Raw genomic sequence first — 15,507 nt, 5'->3', positions numbered from 1 at the left:
GCGCCGCAATCCCGCATCATATTGCGTCGGTCCCGGCACTCATCAACGGCCGGGACCCGCGGCTAATACCACACATCGCCGATCGCGGCGATGTGCGGTATTAACCCTTTAGAAGCGGCGGTCAAAGCTGACCGCCGCTTCTAAAGTGAAAGTGAAAGTGACCCGGCTGCTCAGTCGTGCTGTTCGGGACCGCCGCGGTGAAATCGCGGCGTCCCAAACAGCTGACCGGACACCGGGAGGTCCCTTACCTGCCTCCTCGGTGTCCGATCGGCGAATGACTGCTCGGTGCCTGAGATCCAGGAAGGAGCAGTCAAGCGGCGATAACACTGATCACAGGCGTGTTAATACACGCCTGTGATCAGGATGAGAGATCAGTGTGTGCAGTGTTATAGGTCTCTATGGGACCTATAACACTGCAAAAAAATTTTTTTTTAAAGTGTTAATAAAGTTCATTTAACCCCTTCCCTAATAAAAGTTTGAATCACCCCCCTTTTCCCATAAAAAAAATAAAACAGTGTAAAAAAAAAAAAAATTAACATATGTGGTATCGCCGCGTGCGTAAATGTCTGAACTATAAAAGTATATCATTACTTAAACCGCACAGTCAATGACGTACGCGCCAAAAAATTCCAAAGTCCAAAAAAGCGTATTTTGGTCTAAAAAATTAATAAAAAGTGATCAAAAAGTCTGATCAAAACAAAAATCATACCAATAAAAACTTCAGATCACGGCGCAAAAAATGAGTCCTCATACCGCCCTGTACGTGGAAAAATAAAAAAGTTATAGGGGTCAGAAGATGACATTTTTAAACGTATAAATTTTCCTGCATGTAGTTATGATTTTTTCCAGAAGTGCGACAAAATCAAACCTATATAAGTAGGGTATCATTTTAACCGTATGGACCTACAGAATAATTATAAGGTGTAATTTTTAGCGAAATATGCACTGCGTAGAAACGGAAGCCCCCAAAATTTACAAAATGGCGTTTTTTTTTCGATTTTGTCGCACAATGATTTTTTTTTCCGTTTCGCCGTGCATTTTTGGGTAAAATTACTAATGTCACTGCAAAGTTGAATTGGCGACGCAAAAAATAAGCCATAATATGGATTTTTAGGTGGAAAATTGAAAGGTTTATGATTTTTAAAAGGTGCGGAAAAAACGAAAGTGCAGAAACGGAAAAACCCTGAGTCCTTAAGGGGTTAAAAATATAAGGAGAGGGGCTTTATATGTTTTGTTTCTTTTTAAACATTTTTATGATTTATTTTACACCTTTTTAGTCCACTGTGGCAGTGTGGCAAGGAAAGGGTGTATTTCCTTGGCTCACTCTGCTGAAGCTCTCACCTGCTTCTTAAGTAATGAGGCAGGAGGGAAGGGAGGTGTGTATATGAGATGGAGACTCAGTCTAATGTGGGCTCTTCCTAGGAGACAGCATGTGGGCTGTAGGGAAGAGACAGAGCCTGCTGAGGAGTACACAGCCCGAGCTATGAGTGGCTCAAAGAGAGTGACATGAATTGTGAGTAGAAGGTTGCAGGGGACATATGTTTAACCGGCTGAGGGAAGCTCAGCGGTTGTTAGTCAGGACAAGCTGATGTGTTTAGTTAGTGACCGGATGGTCTAAGATTTTGTTTTGTTCATGCTTTTTTGTTTATTTCTTTCCCTGCAGCCTGTCTAATAAAACTGGCAAGGTGCCAGATTTGCATTATAAGCGTTTGTTTGCTGGTTTATTGAGGAGATACGCATCCTGTGGCGTGGTCCAAGACGATCCCAGAGCTAATCCCCAAGATGGATCGTCACACCGCATAAGGAACTTTTATATGCAATCTTTCGATTGCATGTACTGTTCTGTACTGTGTGTACATGTACTGATCAGTATTATCAGCAATCTGCTTGTAAAGCAGACTGAACAAAAAGACCGGCGATCCTAAAGAATTGAGGTTGGTTAGAGACCTTCAGTTGCCATTTTAACCCATTGGACCCCCAAGATTGCTCTGCGGGGGTCTGTTGAGCCCCACCAACCTACCGGCAACTGTCATTTTCTTTATAGATGCTGGGATCTGCATTCTTATAAACGGTTATTGGCGAACTTCAGCATGATCGCTACAGTCTGCTATTAGTGCTGAACAGGGGTCAAGTCCTGGAAAAAAAATTGAGGGAACTCATACAAGATCTCCACTTAAGGGCTGGTCCTGCAGGACTCCTGCTAAGCAGGGCTCCTGCTGAGAAAAAAAGTGCAGGAACTCAGTTCCCATGCATTCCTGTAGGACTTGAGCCCTGTTACTGATAGCTGCCAATACTTACCTGCTATGAAGTGAGCACAGCTCCTGCACTTGCTTCATATACAGTAAGCACCAGTGTAGACATGTACTTCCTGTGTTGTCTAGGGGTTAAAGAAGAGCTCCAGACAAGATTAACTTATCCCCTATCCAAAAGATAGAAGATAAGTAGCTGATCGTGAGGGGTCCGACCGCTGGGACCCCCAGCGATCTCCGGAATGGGAACTCGGCTCTCTCAGTAATGGCATGCCCTTCATTCATTTCTATGTGGGTGCCAATGATGCCCGAGAGCTGTCCTTGGGTCTCTTCGGTGCTCCTGTGGTGTCCCAGTACTGGACCTGGTCCTGTACCTTAGTCGTGGGTCCCCATAGTCAGAGTTCCTCCGTGCTGATAGGGCTCTCTTAGTGGATTAACCTCTAGTCGCCTCCTAATGTCATTAAAACTGTATATATTTAATATATTTTATTATAGTGTAATTAATGTACAGGACATTAGGTCAGTGGCGTACCAAGGGGGGGGGGGGGGGGCGGCCAGCCCTGGGTGCCACTCACAAGGGGGGGTGCCAGGGGCGGACCGACCCGCTGCCGCCACTACTGAAGATCTGGGACACTCGTCCCAAATCCCCAGCAGACAGCGCTATCTTCTCCTGTATGCGCGATACACGCACATACAGGAGAAGGCGTCCCCTCTGTGTGAGCCGCATCTGCAGCTACACAGAGGAGACGTGACCTCTGCCCCCACGCAGCACGCAGTACAGGCACCGGTGACGTCACTCATCGGCGCCTGTACTGTGGAGGGGAGAAGATCCGGGCCCCTGCTGAGGAGATCGCTGCGTGGGATATCAGGTGAGCATCCTTTTTGATTTATTTTTTAACCCTGCATATACCTAAGGAGGGGGGGTGTAGGTCTGCTTATACCTATGGGGGAGGAGGGGGGGGTGTAGGTCTGCATATATCTATGGGGAAGGAAGGATGGGGGATTTGGGTTTGCATATACCTATGGGGAAGGGAGGGAGGGGTGTAGGTCTGCATATTCCTATGGGGAAGGGAGGGAGGGGGGTGTAGGTCTGCATATAACTATGGGGAAGGGAGGGAGGGGGGTGTAGCTCTGCATATACCTATGGGGAAGGGAGGGAGGGGGTGTAGCTCTGCATATACCTATGGGGAAGGGAGGGAGGGGGGTGTAGCTCTGCATATACCTATAGGGAAGGGAGGGAGGGGGGGTGTAGCTCTGCATATACCTATGGGGAAGGGAGGGAGGGGGGTGTAGCTCTGCATATACCTATGGGGAAGGGAGGGAGGGGGGTGTAGCTCTGCATATACCTATGGGGAAGGGATGGAGGCGGGGTGTAGCTCTGCATATACCTATGAGGAAGGGAGGGAGGGGGGGTGTAGCTCTGCATATACCTATGGGGAAGGGAGGGAGGGGGGGGTGTAGCTCTGCATATACCTATGGGGAAGGGAGGGAGGGGGGTGTAGCTCTGCATATACCTATGGGGAAGGGAGGGAGGGGGGTGTAGCTCTGCATATTCCTATGGGAAAGAGGGGTGTGTAACTTTGCATATTCCTATGGGAAAGGGGGGGGTGTAACTGCATATTCCTATGGGAAAGAGGGGGATGTAACTCTGCATATGCCTATGGGAAAGAGGGGGGGTGTAACTCTGCATATGCCTATGGGAAAGAGGGGGGGTGTAACTCTGCATATGCCTATGGGAAAGGGAGGGAGGGGGTGTAGCTCTGCATATACCTATGGGGAAGGGAGGGAGGGGGGTGTAGCTCTGCATATACCTATGAGGAAGGAAGGGAGGGGGGGTGTAGCTCTGCATATACCTATGGGGAAGGGAGGGAGGGGGTGTAGCTCTGCATATACCTATGGGGAAGGGAGGGAGGGGGGTGTAGCTCTGCATATACCTATGGGGAAGGGAGGGAGGGGGTGTAGCTCTGCATATTCCTATGGGAAAGAGGGGTGTGTAACTTTGCATATTCCTATGGGAAAGGGGGGGTGTAACTGCATATTCCTATGGGAAAGAGGGGGATGTAACTCTGCATATGCCTATGGGAAAGAGGGGGGGTGTAACTCTGCATATGCCTGTGGGAAAGAGGGTGGGTGTAACTCTGCATATGCCTATGGGAAAGAGGGGGGGGGTGTAACTCTGTATATTCCAATGGGAAAGAGGGGGGTGTAACTCTGCATATGCCTATGGGAAAGAGGGGGGGGGGTGTAACTGCATATGCCTATGGGAAAGTGGGGAAGAGGGGGGGTGTAACTGCATATACCTATGGGAAAGAGGGGGGTATAACTCTGCATATACCTGTGGGAAAGAGGGGGGGGGTAGCTCTGCATATACCTGTGGGAAAGAGGAGTGTGTAACTGCATATACCTATGAGAAAGAGGGGGGGTGTAACTCTGAATATACCTATGGGAAAGAGGGGGTTAACTGGCTACCTACCTACCTGCCCTTTTACTGTGCAGGACACAAAGGAGGGCATCATTACAGTTTGTGGGCCTATAGATGGAAAGATTGTGTAGAGGAGGGGAGGGCTCTGAAAAAATGCAGAGTCTGACATGTTTTTCCCTCAGATGTTAAGAGATCCACATGGCGGTCTTATCCGGACGAAGAAGAAAAGGAAAGAAGACGCCGCTGATCAGAAAAGACGTAATTGTGAGTCCCAAAATGTAACTGTAATCACTTATATGGTATATACATATATGGTTTTATTCAGTACAATATGGCGGTATATATTTACTCCTTGTATACCAGTATTATTGGTCATGGAAATTTACCTACATTAAAGTGCTTCTTACATATATAAATTTTTGTTTATTGTGTGTGGGATTTGGGTGGAATAGGAGTGTGGCAGAAGATTGACGAGCTACAGAGACTAGCAGGGGCCCTTGCCTTTTTTTTTTGGTCCAGGGGCCCTGATTGTTGTCATCCCCTGGGGGGAGGGGAGGGAGGGGGTGTAATTAAGGGGGGGGGAGGAAGGGTGTAATTAAGGGGGGAGTGGTGTAATTAAGGGGGAGGGAGGGGGTGTAATTAAGGTGTGTGTGTGTGGGGGGGGGGGGGGCCAAACAAAGTGTCTGCCCCGGGTGCCAAATGCTCTGGGTACGCCCCTGCCTTAGGTCATGTGATATTTAATAATTCTGTTATGCTAAGGTTAAGGACCTTTAGGTCATGTGATAGGTCATGTGATGTGCCATAATGCTTTGTACTAGGACTGACAGGTTTGGGGAACCAGTAAGCTTTGATCCTGCCCCTTCTGTATATAAGGTCGCTGTATCCAATAATCTCTTTCTTAGTTCCGGACTACCAGACTGAGCAGATCTGTTATCGCAGTGACAAGACAATCTAGGCCTGAAGCCTTCCACTTCAGCCGCATGCTAAACCGTGAGTTAATCCAACTCCATCCTACCAAATCCTACGTGACTACTGAACCTAAACATACCCCTAAATTCAGTGGAACAGCATACAAAAGGAATCAAAGCTTATTTCCTACAAAGTCCCAGCCAACCTGTGAGCAGCCTAAATCCCGGTCCTCTTGTAAAGACTGTTGTTAATTGCATCCTGCATAAAATCTGCAGTAAAGTTATTTCAAATTTATTACAATTCCGGCTGTGGATAATCCTTTATTCCTCCCTATTGCTCTTGGGACGGTAGGACATATAGATACAGAGGGAGCCCCCACCCTGGCATCACGACAATCAAGAGTTAATCCTATACCCAGCAACGCTACATTGCAACACCCCTGTTCAACCCTTCACCCCCCAAGCTACCACAATCCTATAAAAATTAATGAAGGGTATGCCCTCTACCGGACACGCTCCTCTCTGAGAGCCGGCGTCCCATTTCAGAGATCGCTGTGGGTCCCAGTGGTCGGACCCCATGCGATTAGTTACCTGTTGATAGGGGATAAGTCAGTTATGGCTGGAGTTCTCCTTTAAAGTGAGCCTTTCACATTGAAAATGCATTACAATCTAAAGACATCATAGAGTAGGAGGAGCTGAGCAATTTAAGATATATATATATATATATATATATATATATATATATATATATCATTTTATGGGAATTTTTCTTATTTATTCATGTAAATCTCTACTCCAGTGTTTCCCAAGTAGTGTGCCTTCAGCTGTTGCAAAACTGCAACTCCCACTATGCCCAGAGAGCCAAAGGCTGTCCGGGAATGCTGGGAATTGTAGTTTAGCAACAGATGAAGGAGCACTGCTTGGGAAACATTGCTCTACTCCAGTGTTTCCCAAATAGGGTGCCTCCAGCTGTTGCAAAACTACAACTCCCAGCATGCCCGGACAGCCAAAGGATGTCCGGGCATGCTGGGAGTTGTAGTTTTGCAACAGCTGGGGGCACCCTGGTTGGGAAACACTGCTCTACTCATTTTGGGCTAAGTAAAGTGGGCTGTCCTAATCATGGAATGCAGTCTGTGCAATAGAGCTGTCAGTTAGTTATAAGGACCGCCCACTTGACTACTTGGCCCAAAATTTACATACAAACTATCCTGGAGCCTTTCCAATAAAACTATATATATATATATATATATATATATATATATATATATATATATATATATATATATATATATAATCAATTTAGTAAGATCGGAATTCATTTTTAATATGACAGGTTCCCTGGAAGCTACACGCTTGTTATTATGACAAATATGGTGACACTATACAGAGTCTCAGGAAAGTCATGACATCCCACGGAACCATTTTCACCCACGCAAGGGAAAGTGATCAGAGCGAGAGCCGCGTCACTAGGCGCATTAATCTCCCCGGACCTGTCAATCACCGCCTATCCCGCCCAGTTCACATTCAGTAGCCTCTGGCCTATATGCGATGCAGGGAGGGGTGACGTCACTGAGCGGGGCGTGGTCACAGGGGTGTTTGCGGGACAAGGTGGGAGTGACCGGTGCCAGGGGCGGAGGAATACCCTCAGAGGGAGGGATGGTGACGCGGCTCGGACGGAGAAGGGGGGGGAATGAAAAAGTTAGAATAGAAGAGAAATATAGGCAGAGTGAGGGGAGAAGTGCGGGCAATGAGCGGCAGGTAGAGGTGTGACCCCACCGGAGGAGCACGCAGGCCCACACTTTCTTAGCTTACATCCTATTCTATAGGGGGGCTGCCATGTCCTCCATCCTGCCCTTCACTCCCCCAATTGTCAAGAGACTTCTGGGCTGGAAGAAGGGAGAGCAGAATGGCCAGGAGGAGAAGTGGAGCGAGAAGGCGGTGAAGAGCCTAGTGAAGAAGCTGAAGAAGACCGGCCAGCTGGACGAGCTGGAGAAAGCCCTGGCAACCCAGAGCATCAGCACCAAGTGCATCACCATCCCCAGGTGAGGGCTGTGCCAACTCCTCCTGGATAGTAGAGGGGGAGCCCAGCAGTGTGCCCTGCAGCTTATCATAGGGCTGAGGAGGAGCTGTCAATGGGGCATGTCAGTGCAGGGCACCCCAACTGCTGTACATATAGGGGGCAGGTCATCACTGGACACCCCCAACTGCTGTACATATAGGGGGCAGGTCATTACTGGGCACTGGACACCCCCAACTGCTGTACATATAGGGGGCAGGTCATCACTGGACACCCCCAACTGCTGTACATATAGGGGGCAGGTCATTACTGGGCACTGGACACCCCCAACTGCTGTACATATAGGGGGCAGGTCATCACTGGGCACCTCAACTGCTGTACATATAGGGGGCAGGTCATCACTGGACACCCCCAACTGCTGTACATATAGGGGACAGGTCATCACTGGACACCCCAACTGCTGTACATATAGGGGGCAGGGCACCCTGGACACCCCAACTGCTGTACATATAGGGGGCAGGGCATCACTGGGCACCCCAACTGCTGTACATATAGGGGACACGTCATCACTGGACACCCCAACTGCTGTACATATAGGGGGCAGGTCATCTCTGGGCACTGGACACCCCAACTGCTGTACATATAGGGGGCAGGTCATCATTGGACACCCCCAACTGCTGTACATATAGGGGGCAGGTCATCACTGGGCACACTGCACCCTTATCTGCTGCACATATAGGGGGCAGGTCATCACTGGGCACACTGCACCCTTATCTGCTGCACATATAGGGGGCAGGTCATCACTGGGCACACTGCACCCTCATCTGATGTACATATAGGGGGCAGGTCATCTCTGGGCACACTGCACCCTCATCTGATGTACATATAGGGGGCAGGTCATCTCTGGGCACACTGCACCCTTATCTGCTGCACATATAGGGGCAGGCCATCACTGGGCACACTGCACCCTCATCTGATGTACATATAGGGGGCAGGTCATCTCTGGGCACCATGCACCCTCATCTGATGTACATATAGGGGGCAGGTCATCACTGGGCACCCCCAACTGCTGTACATATAGGGGGCAGGTCATCACTGGGCACCCTGCACCCTCATCTGCTGTACATATAGGGGGCAGGTCATCACTGGGCACACTGCACTCCCATCTGCTGTACATATCCAGGGACATGTTATCACTGGGCACCCTGCACCCCTATCTGCTGTATTTATAGGGGACAGGTCATCACTGCCTGTATTCCTCTATGCCACGGCACTCCAACTTGTGGCTTTCTATTTTTTTTTTTATATATAACTATAACTCCCAGCATGCCCAGACAGCCTGTGCTGGGAGTTATAGTTTCACAAGAGCTATAGAATCATAAGTTAGAGAGCACTGCTCTATAGCGCTGTTAGTGTTACATAATATATACATATTAGTCCGGTAGTCATCCTCCTCTCCCAAGACTTTATAAATTCTATTCATGTATATGACAGTGGTCTTCAAACTGTGAACCTCCAGATGTTGCAAAACTACAACTCCCAGCAAACCCGGCAGTTCAGTCTGAGTAGATTGATATATAGTTTTATGGAAAAGGTCCCGGGATATTTTGTCATTTATTCATGTAAATCTCTGCTTATTCTGGGATAAGTAGTCAAGTGGGCGGTCCTAATGACTCATTAATAGCTCTATTATTGCCCAGACAGCTGTCAGTCAGGGATTAGGACCGCCCACTTGACTACTTAGCCCAGAATGAGTAGAGCAATGTTTCCCAAGCAAGTATGCCTTATGCTGTTGCAAAACCACAACTACTAGTTCTGGGAAAAGCTGGGTGAGACTACTGTATTCTACCCATATCATTGACAATAGGCCTCCTGTATACCTTGTGTTATACCATTCCTAGTGGCTCTATGTCAATGTGGCTTACCAGCTGTTGTAACACTACAACTCCCAGAATTCCCGGCCAGCTGCAAGTTGCGGTTTATCAACTGCTGGAAAGCCACAAGTTTGAGATCACAGCTCTATACAATAGGTCATGTTAGTGACATGCTGGGAGTTGTGGTTTTACAACAGCTGGAGAGCCACAGGTTAAAAAATCACAGCCTTATACAGTAGGTTATGTTAGCCACATGCTGTCAGGACAGCGTTTCCCAACCAGGGTGCCTCCAGCTCTTGCAAAACTACAACTCCCAGTATGCTTGGACAGCCAACAGCTGTTTGGATGTGCAGGGAATTATAGTTTTGTAAGATCTGGAGGTCCACAGTTTGGAGACCACTGATTTATTGTATAGAGTTAAATTGGAAAATACAGGTATGAGAGAGAACCATCCATGTAAAGCAGCGTTTGACTTGGGCATGCTGGAAGTTGTAGTTTTGCAACAGCTGGAGACACATTGTTTGGAAAACACTGATGTAAGATTGAAACCTCACCTGTCTTGTACTATGCGGTTGCAATATAAGGGTATGTTCACACTCAGGAATTGGAGAGGAATTTCCACGAGTAATTACCGCTCGCTTATTCCTCTCCAATTCATTCAGCAGAGCCAAACCCCATTGATTTTAAATTGAATTCTGCTCCTCAGTTCACACTGAGGAATTTCTGCATGCAAAATTCCGACGCGAAATTTCGTTCCGCATGAGGAATGAACATGTTCGTTCTTCATGCAGAATCCGCGTGTAAATCCCCATAGACCGCAATGTTATTTATTTATTTTTTTCTGCCAAATGCATTTTCGAGCTTTGCGCAGAATTTGAAAAAGAAAAAAAAAAAAAAAAAAAAAAAAAAGGTAAATTCTAATTGGTGGCTGTCTTCCAGCAAAAAAAAATAAATAAATAAAAAAGTTTCCTCCTACATTCCGCATGGAAAATCTGCGAGGAATTCCGTGTCAATTCTGCGCAATTTCCGTGTGAATTCTTCACAAATTCTGCACGAAAAAACCCCGAATTTCTGTGGCAGAATTTTTAAGTGAGAATTCTTCGCCATTTCCTCAGTGTGAACATACAAGAAGAATTCACGTCACTTGGATGCTGGACCATTTTCTTATCTAAACCTATTGCAGTGTTTCCCAACCAGAGTGCCTTCAGCTGTTGCAAAACTACAACTCCCAGCATGCCCGGACAGCCAAAGGCTGTCCGGGCATGCTGGGAGTTGTAGTTTTGCAACAGCTGGAGGCACCCTGGTTGGGAAACCCTGACCGATTGTATAGAACTGCGATCTCTGTGTCTCTCCATCTGTTACAAAACTACAACTCCCTGCATCCCTGGACAGATTTTGTATGTCAAGGCATGCTGGGAATTGTAGTTTTGCAACAGCTGGAGACACTTTGGTTGGGACACTGCTCTAAGTTTAAAGAGGTCTTTCCTAGTGACAGATAGGCAACGTGTCTCTATGGATTAGATATGTACATGTATGTCTATCAAATATCTGCAGAGAACTTATGAAAGTTGGCAGATTTTATACCGATATGCACTTAAAGGGGTATTCCAGGCAAAAACTTGTTTTTATATATCAACTGGCTCCGGAAAGTTAAACAGATTTGTAAATTACTTCTATTAAAAAATCTTAATCCTTCCAATAGTTATTAGCTTCTGAAGTTTTCTGTGTAACTGCTCAATGATGATGTCACGTCACGGGAGCTGTGCATGATGGGAGAATATCCCCATAGGAGCTGGACAGCTCCCGGGATGTGAGTCATCAGAAAGCAGTTAGACAGAAAACAGCAACTCAACTTCAGAAGCTAATAACTATTGGAAGGATTAAGATTTTTTAATAGAAGTAATTTACAAATCTTTTAAACTTCCGGAGCCAGTTTTTGCCTGGAATACCCCTTTAAAAAAAATAAAAATAAATAAATATATATATAATTATATATGTCATGTTCTGTGGATACAATGAAAGCAATGGCCAGTATATGATATCCAGAAGAGTTTTACATTCTACAGCCAATAACCCAGATCTTTGTTAGTAAGCTTCTTTGTTATTGTGACCGTACATATTGTATTCATTTCCAAGTGGCATCTGACCCAAGGTGTCCTCTCCTTGGATTCTGGCGTTCTGCATTATTTGTTTGCGAAAGGCGCATAATCTGCATTTTACAGAAGTGAGCAAGGAGCGCATGTGAGTACATGCATGGGGCCGGACAGGAGGGGGGGGGGGGGGGCAGGCCGGCGCAGGGCTGAGAATAGTACAGTTGTAAAGCTGGATTTTAGCCATTCTTCACTGAAGGTATAATCCAATTGAAGGAATTTCTTGTCTCTAAATACACAAACCCCCAGTAGTTATGTCATCTGTTTTAGATAGTGTTCTTTTTTTGTTTTTTCTAGGACACAAATCGCCTAATACGGCTGCCATCTAAGCAGTAATGGGTAGGAAACTGGCACGAATCCTTTAAAAAAAAAAAAGTGGCACACTTTGTCTTTGCTCAGGATGTTTCCTGAGACTGGAAAGTGTGAGTGAAATACTCCTGTTAGACAAACATAACGGTAGGGCAGATTAGCATTTCCATCATTTCCTGAACCTAGAAAGCGAGGGCTCGTTATTATTTTATTAATAAAAGGGCCGTCCCCGAAAGTCCTGAAGGGGGGGCCGTCCCCGGGAGTCCGGAAGGGGGGGCCGTCCCCGGGAGTCCGGAAGGGGGGGGCCGTCCCCGGGAGTCCGGAAGGGGGGGCCGTCCCCGGGAGTCCGGAAGGGGGGGCCGTCCCCGGGAGTCCGGAAGGGGGGGCCGTCCCCGGGAGTCCGGAAGGGGGGGCCGTCCCCGGGAGTCCTGAAGGGGGGGCCGTCCCCGGGAGTCCTGAAGGGGGGGGGCCGTCCCCGGGAGTCCTGAAGGGGGGGGGGCCGTCCCCGGGAGTCCTGAAGGGGGGGGCCGTCCCCGGGAGTCCTGAAGGGGGGGGCCGTCCCCGGGAGTCCTGAAGGGGGGGGCCGTCCCCGGGAGTCCTGAAGGGGGGGGCCGTCCCCGGGAGTCCTGAAGGGGGGGGCCGTCCCCGGGAGTCCTGAAGGGGGGGGCCGTCCCCGGGAGTCCTGAAGGGGGCCCTCCCCGAGAGTCCTGAAGGGGGGCCGTCCCTGGGAGTCCTGAAGGTGTCCACATGTGTGCCTGGGGTCAGATCTGACCAGGGGCCTCATCTGTAGGAAATCTGTAGGAAATTTGTATGTTGTCCATATGTTTGTGTTGGTTTTTATCCCACAATACAGAACACCGTGAATGTGATATGTTAACTTCCTGTGAAAATAGTCTTAGGCTCCTTTCACACTGAGTATTCATCCGTTATTATACATCCATTTTCTGTGTAATAACGGATGAAATAACGGGTGCTAATGGCTGAATAATGTTAAAATAATGGGCATATTCATCCATTAAGACCCGTTCTAACATCCGTCATGTGCGGCCGTTATAACACCTCTGCCTACAGACTCCCACAGCCAGGACTACTACTACTCCCATCTTGGAACAGACTTGTTTCCATGATGGGATTAGTGTTTCCCCGGCTGCAGGAGTCTGCCGGTGGCTGGGGAGGCTACATTAGTGTTTGTACTACCACCCCCATCATGGAACAGACTCTACAGGGGCTGAGGGATTGATCGCACCGTGTCTCACTTCTGGGACCCAATGCCATTAGAAGTTATTAAACAGGGGAATAGGCGGCATGCTCCACTCCCCTGCGATGTACGATGTATTTTACTTTCATTTCTAATTAATGGCCCGGTATGGAGGAGCCATTCAGGGCTCCCGGCGGGGTTTTTAAACTTTAGTGCGTCCTCTTAAGTATATTCATTTTATTCCCCCCATGTGTATATGTATGATGCCCCCCTGCCTGCTGCCCAGGCATCTTCTCTTTTTCTAGCGCTGTCACAGCTGTATATAGATGCGCTGTGGGGGTCAGACATATATTCATATGTCTGGCCCCCACAGTGCTTCTATAATCATATGCCTTTGCAGCACTATGAATGAAAAGTATTCTTTCAGCCGGCCCGATGCGCTGCTAATAGAATACTTTTCATTCATAGTGCTGCTGGGGGCTTATGATAGTGCTGTGGGGGGGGGGGGGGGGTATATATACAGATGCGCTGCGGGGGGCAATACCTATATAAATGCACTGTGGGGGGGGGGGGGGGGGTGAATATATATACACATGCGCAGCAGGGGACAATATATATAGAAGCGCTGCAGGGGCCAGACATATTACCCTCCAGCGATTCTATGTTAAAAATGTTAAAAATAACGGCCGTTAATTTACCCGTTTCTTGTGACGGAAGAAAAATTAGTGCATGTTCTGTTTTTTTCTTCTGTCACAAATAACGTCCGTTATCCATGACGGGCTATAACAGGTCATAATGGATAATCAAAAAATCCCATAGACTTTAATGGGATTTTGTAACGGACATTTAACATCCATTTTTAAGGTAACGGAAGTTTATAACTGGTCTTTTAACCAAACAACTTTATAGAGTGAAAGGGGCCTTAGTGTTTATGTGTGAGAGGTTTATCTGTACAGTGATATTGAATATGGAATATTGATATGGAATATTTACCATGTGCTACAGTATCACTACTTTCTTCTAACCCTTAGCAAGGATGCTATAAGCTGCAGGAAGACATAAGTCTGGTTGCTTTTTGGTCTTAGAAGGTTTGCTTATCTTTCCTAGTGTTTTTTTTTTTTTTTTTTTTTTTTTTTTTTAAGAAAGGTGCTGTGTGCATGTGTGTGTGTATATGTATATGTATATATATATATATATATATATATATACATATATATATACATATATATATATATATATATATATATATATATATATATATATATATTTTTTTTTAACTAGTAAAGGAATTTGAGAGGCTACTAGACACTCCTGACAGCCACTTATCCCCATGCAAAACAAAAGATCAGGTATGTCAAAATCCAACATGCTCGGTCTTCATCAGCCCTGATCATCTGTTGCAGTAATCTCTAACCTGTAGCTCTCCAGCTGTTGCAAAACTATAACTCCCATCATGCCCTGGTAGCCATATCATTTTGCAAAAGCTAGCAACAAGGTCACATGTGTGGAAGACTAGAATACAGATAAGTGCTGGAGTTTGCAGTTAAAGGGGTACTCCAGAGGAAAAAATGTTTTCTGATCAGAAAATTATATAGATTTGTAAATTATGTCTATCTAAAATCTTAATCCTTCCAATACTTATCGACTGCTGTATGCTCCAGAGGAAGTTGTGTCGTTGTTTCCTGTACGACCGCAGTGCTCTCTGCTGCCACCTCTGTCCATGTCAGGAACTGTCCAGAGCAGGAGAAGATCCCCATAGCAAACCCCTTCTGCTCCGGACAGAGGTAGCAGCAGAGAGCACTGTGATCAGACTGGAAAGAACTACACAAACTTCCTGTAGTATACAGCAGCTGATAAGTACTGGAAGCATTAAGATTTTTAAAAAGAAGTAATTCACAAATCTGTATAAATTTCTGGCACCAGTTGTTGTTTTTTTTTTTTGTTTTTTTTGTTTTTTCCTTCGGAGTAACCTTAAGTGACACTTTTTTTTTTTACAATAGTCACTGAAATATCTACTTTCTCTTTTCATTGTGGTCCAGTTATTCATGCGTATGACTTTACATTAATGGAATTAATCGAAGAGAAATCAAGTTACCTCAGACCACATTTCCATGTGTCTGGTTGCACTCACTATGACTGTAAATTAGGGCAAAGTTCTCCAACATCGTGGCGCCTTATACCAGCCTCATATGTAAACCATAGTAGCAGCAGCAGTTGTGCAAAGTATTTCATCGACTTCTGTAAGGGTGCGTTCACACGCTTTTTGTTTTTGTGGGTTTTCCGCTGCTTATTTGAAAGTGGTCTTCCCGGCTGTCCGCAGCAGATTTTCCACTGAGGAATTTACGCTGCGGAAAATCTGCCGCAAGCTCCATTGAAGTCA

General features: G+C 46.7%; 1 protein-coding gene across 3 annotated transcripts in view; it reads left to right on the top strand.

The window, feature by feature from the left end:
• The first annotated feature begins 5,617 nt into the window (after window positions 1-5,617).
• SMAD3 (SMAD family member 3) overlaps window positions 5,618-15,507 on the top strand; it is a 117,209-nt gene continuing 107,319 nt past the window's right edge. The window contains exon 1 of one of the 3 annotated variants that reach the window (XM_056571659.1): window positions 5,618-5,661. Coding sequence is in view for 1 of the 3 variants with exons in the window: in XM_056571657.1 (XP_056427632.1) it covers window positions 7,416-7,621 (206 nt within the window). In the remaining 2 variants the exon portion in view is untranslated. Of the gene's footprint in view, window positions 5,662-7,197; window positions 7,622-14,414; window positions 14,477-15,507 lie in introns of those variants that run through there. The other 2 variants (XM_056571657.1, XM_056571658.1) reach the window with 2 other exon arrangements.

The sequence above is a fragment of the Hyla sarda genome, chromosome 4, assembly GCF_029499605.1.
Source record: "Hyla sarda isolate aHylSar1 chromosome 4, aHylSar1.hap1, whole genome shotgun sequence".
Taxonomy (NCBI): Eukaryota; Metazoa; Chordata; class Amphibia; order Anura; family Hylidae; genus Hyla; species Hyla sarda.
The sequence above is the reverse complement of the archived record's forward strand: the minus strand, read 5'-3'. Positions and strand labels throughout refer to the sequence as shown.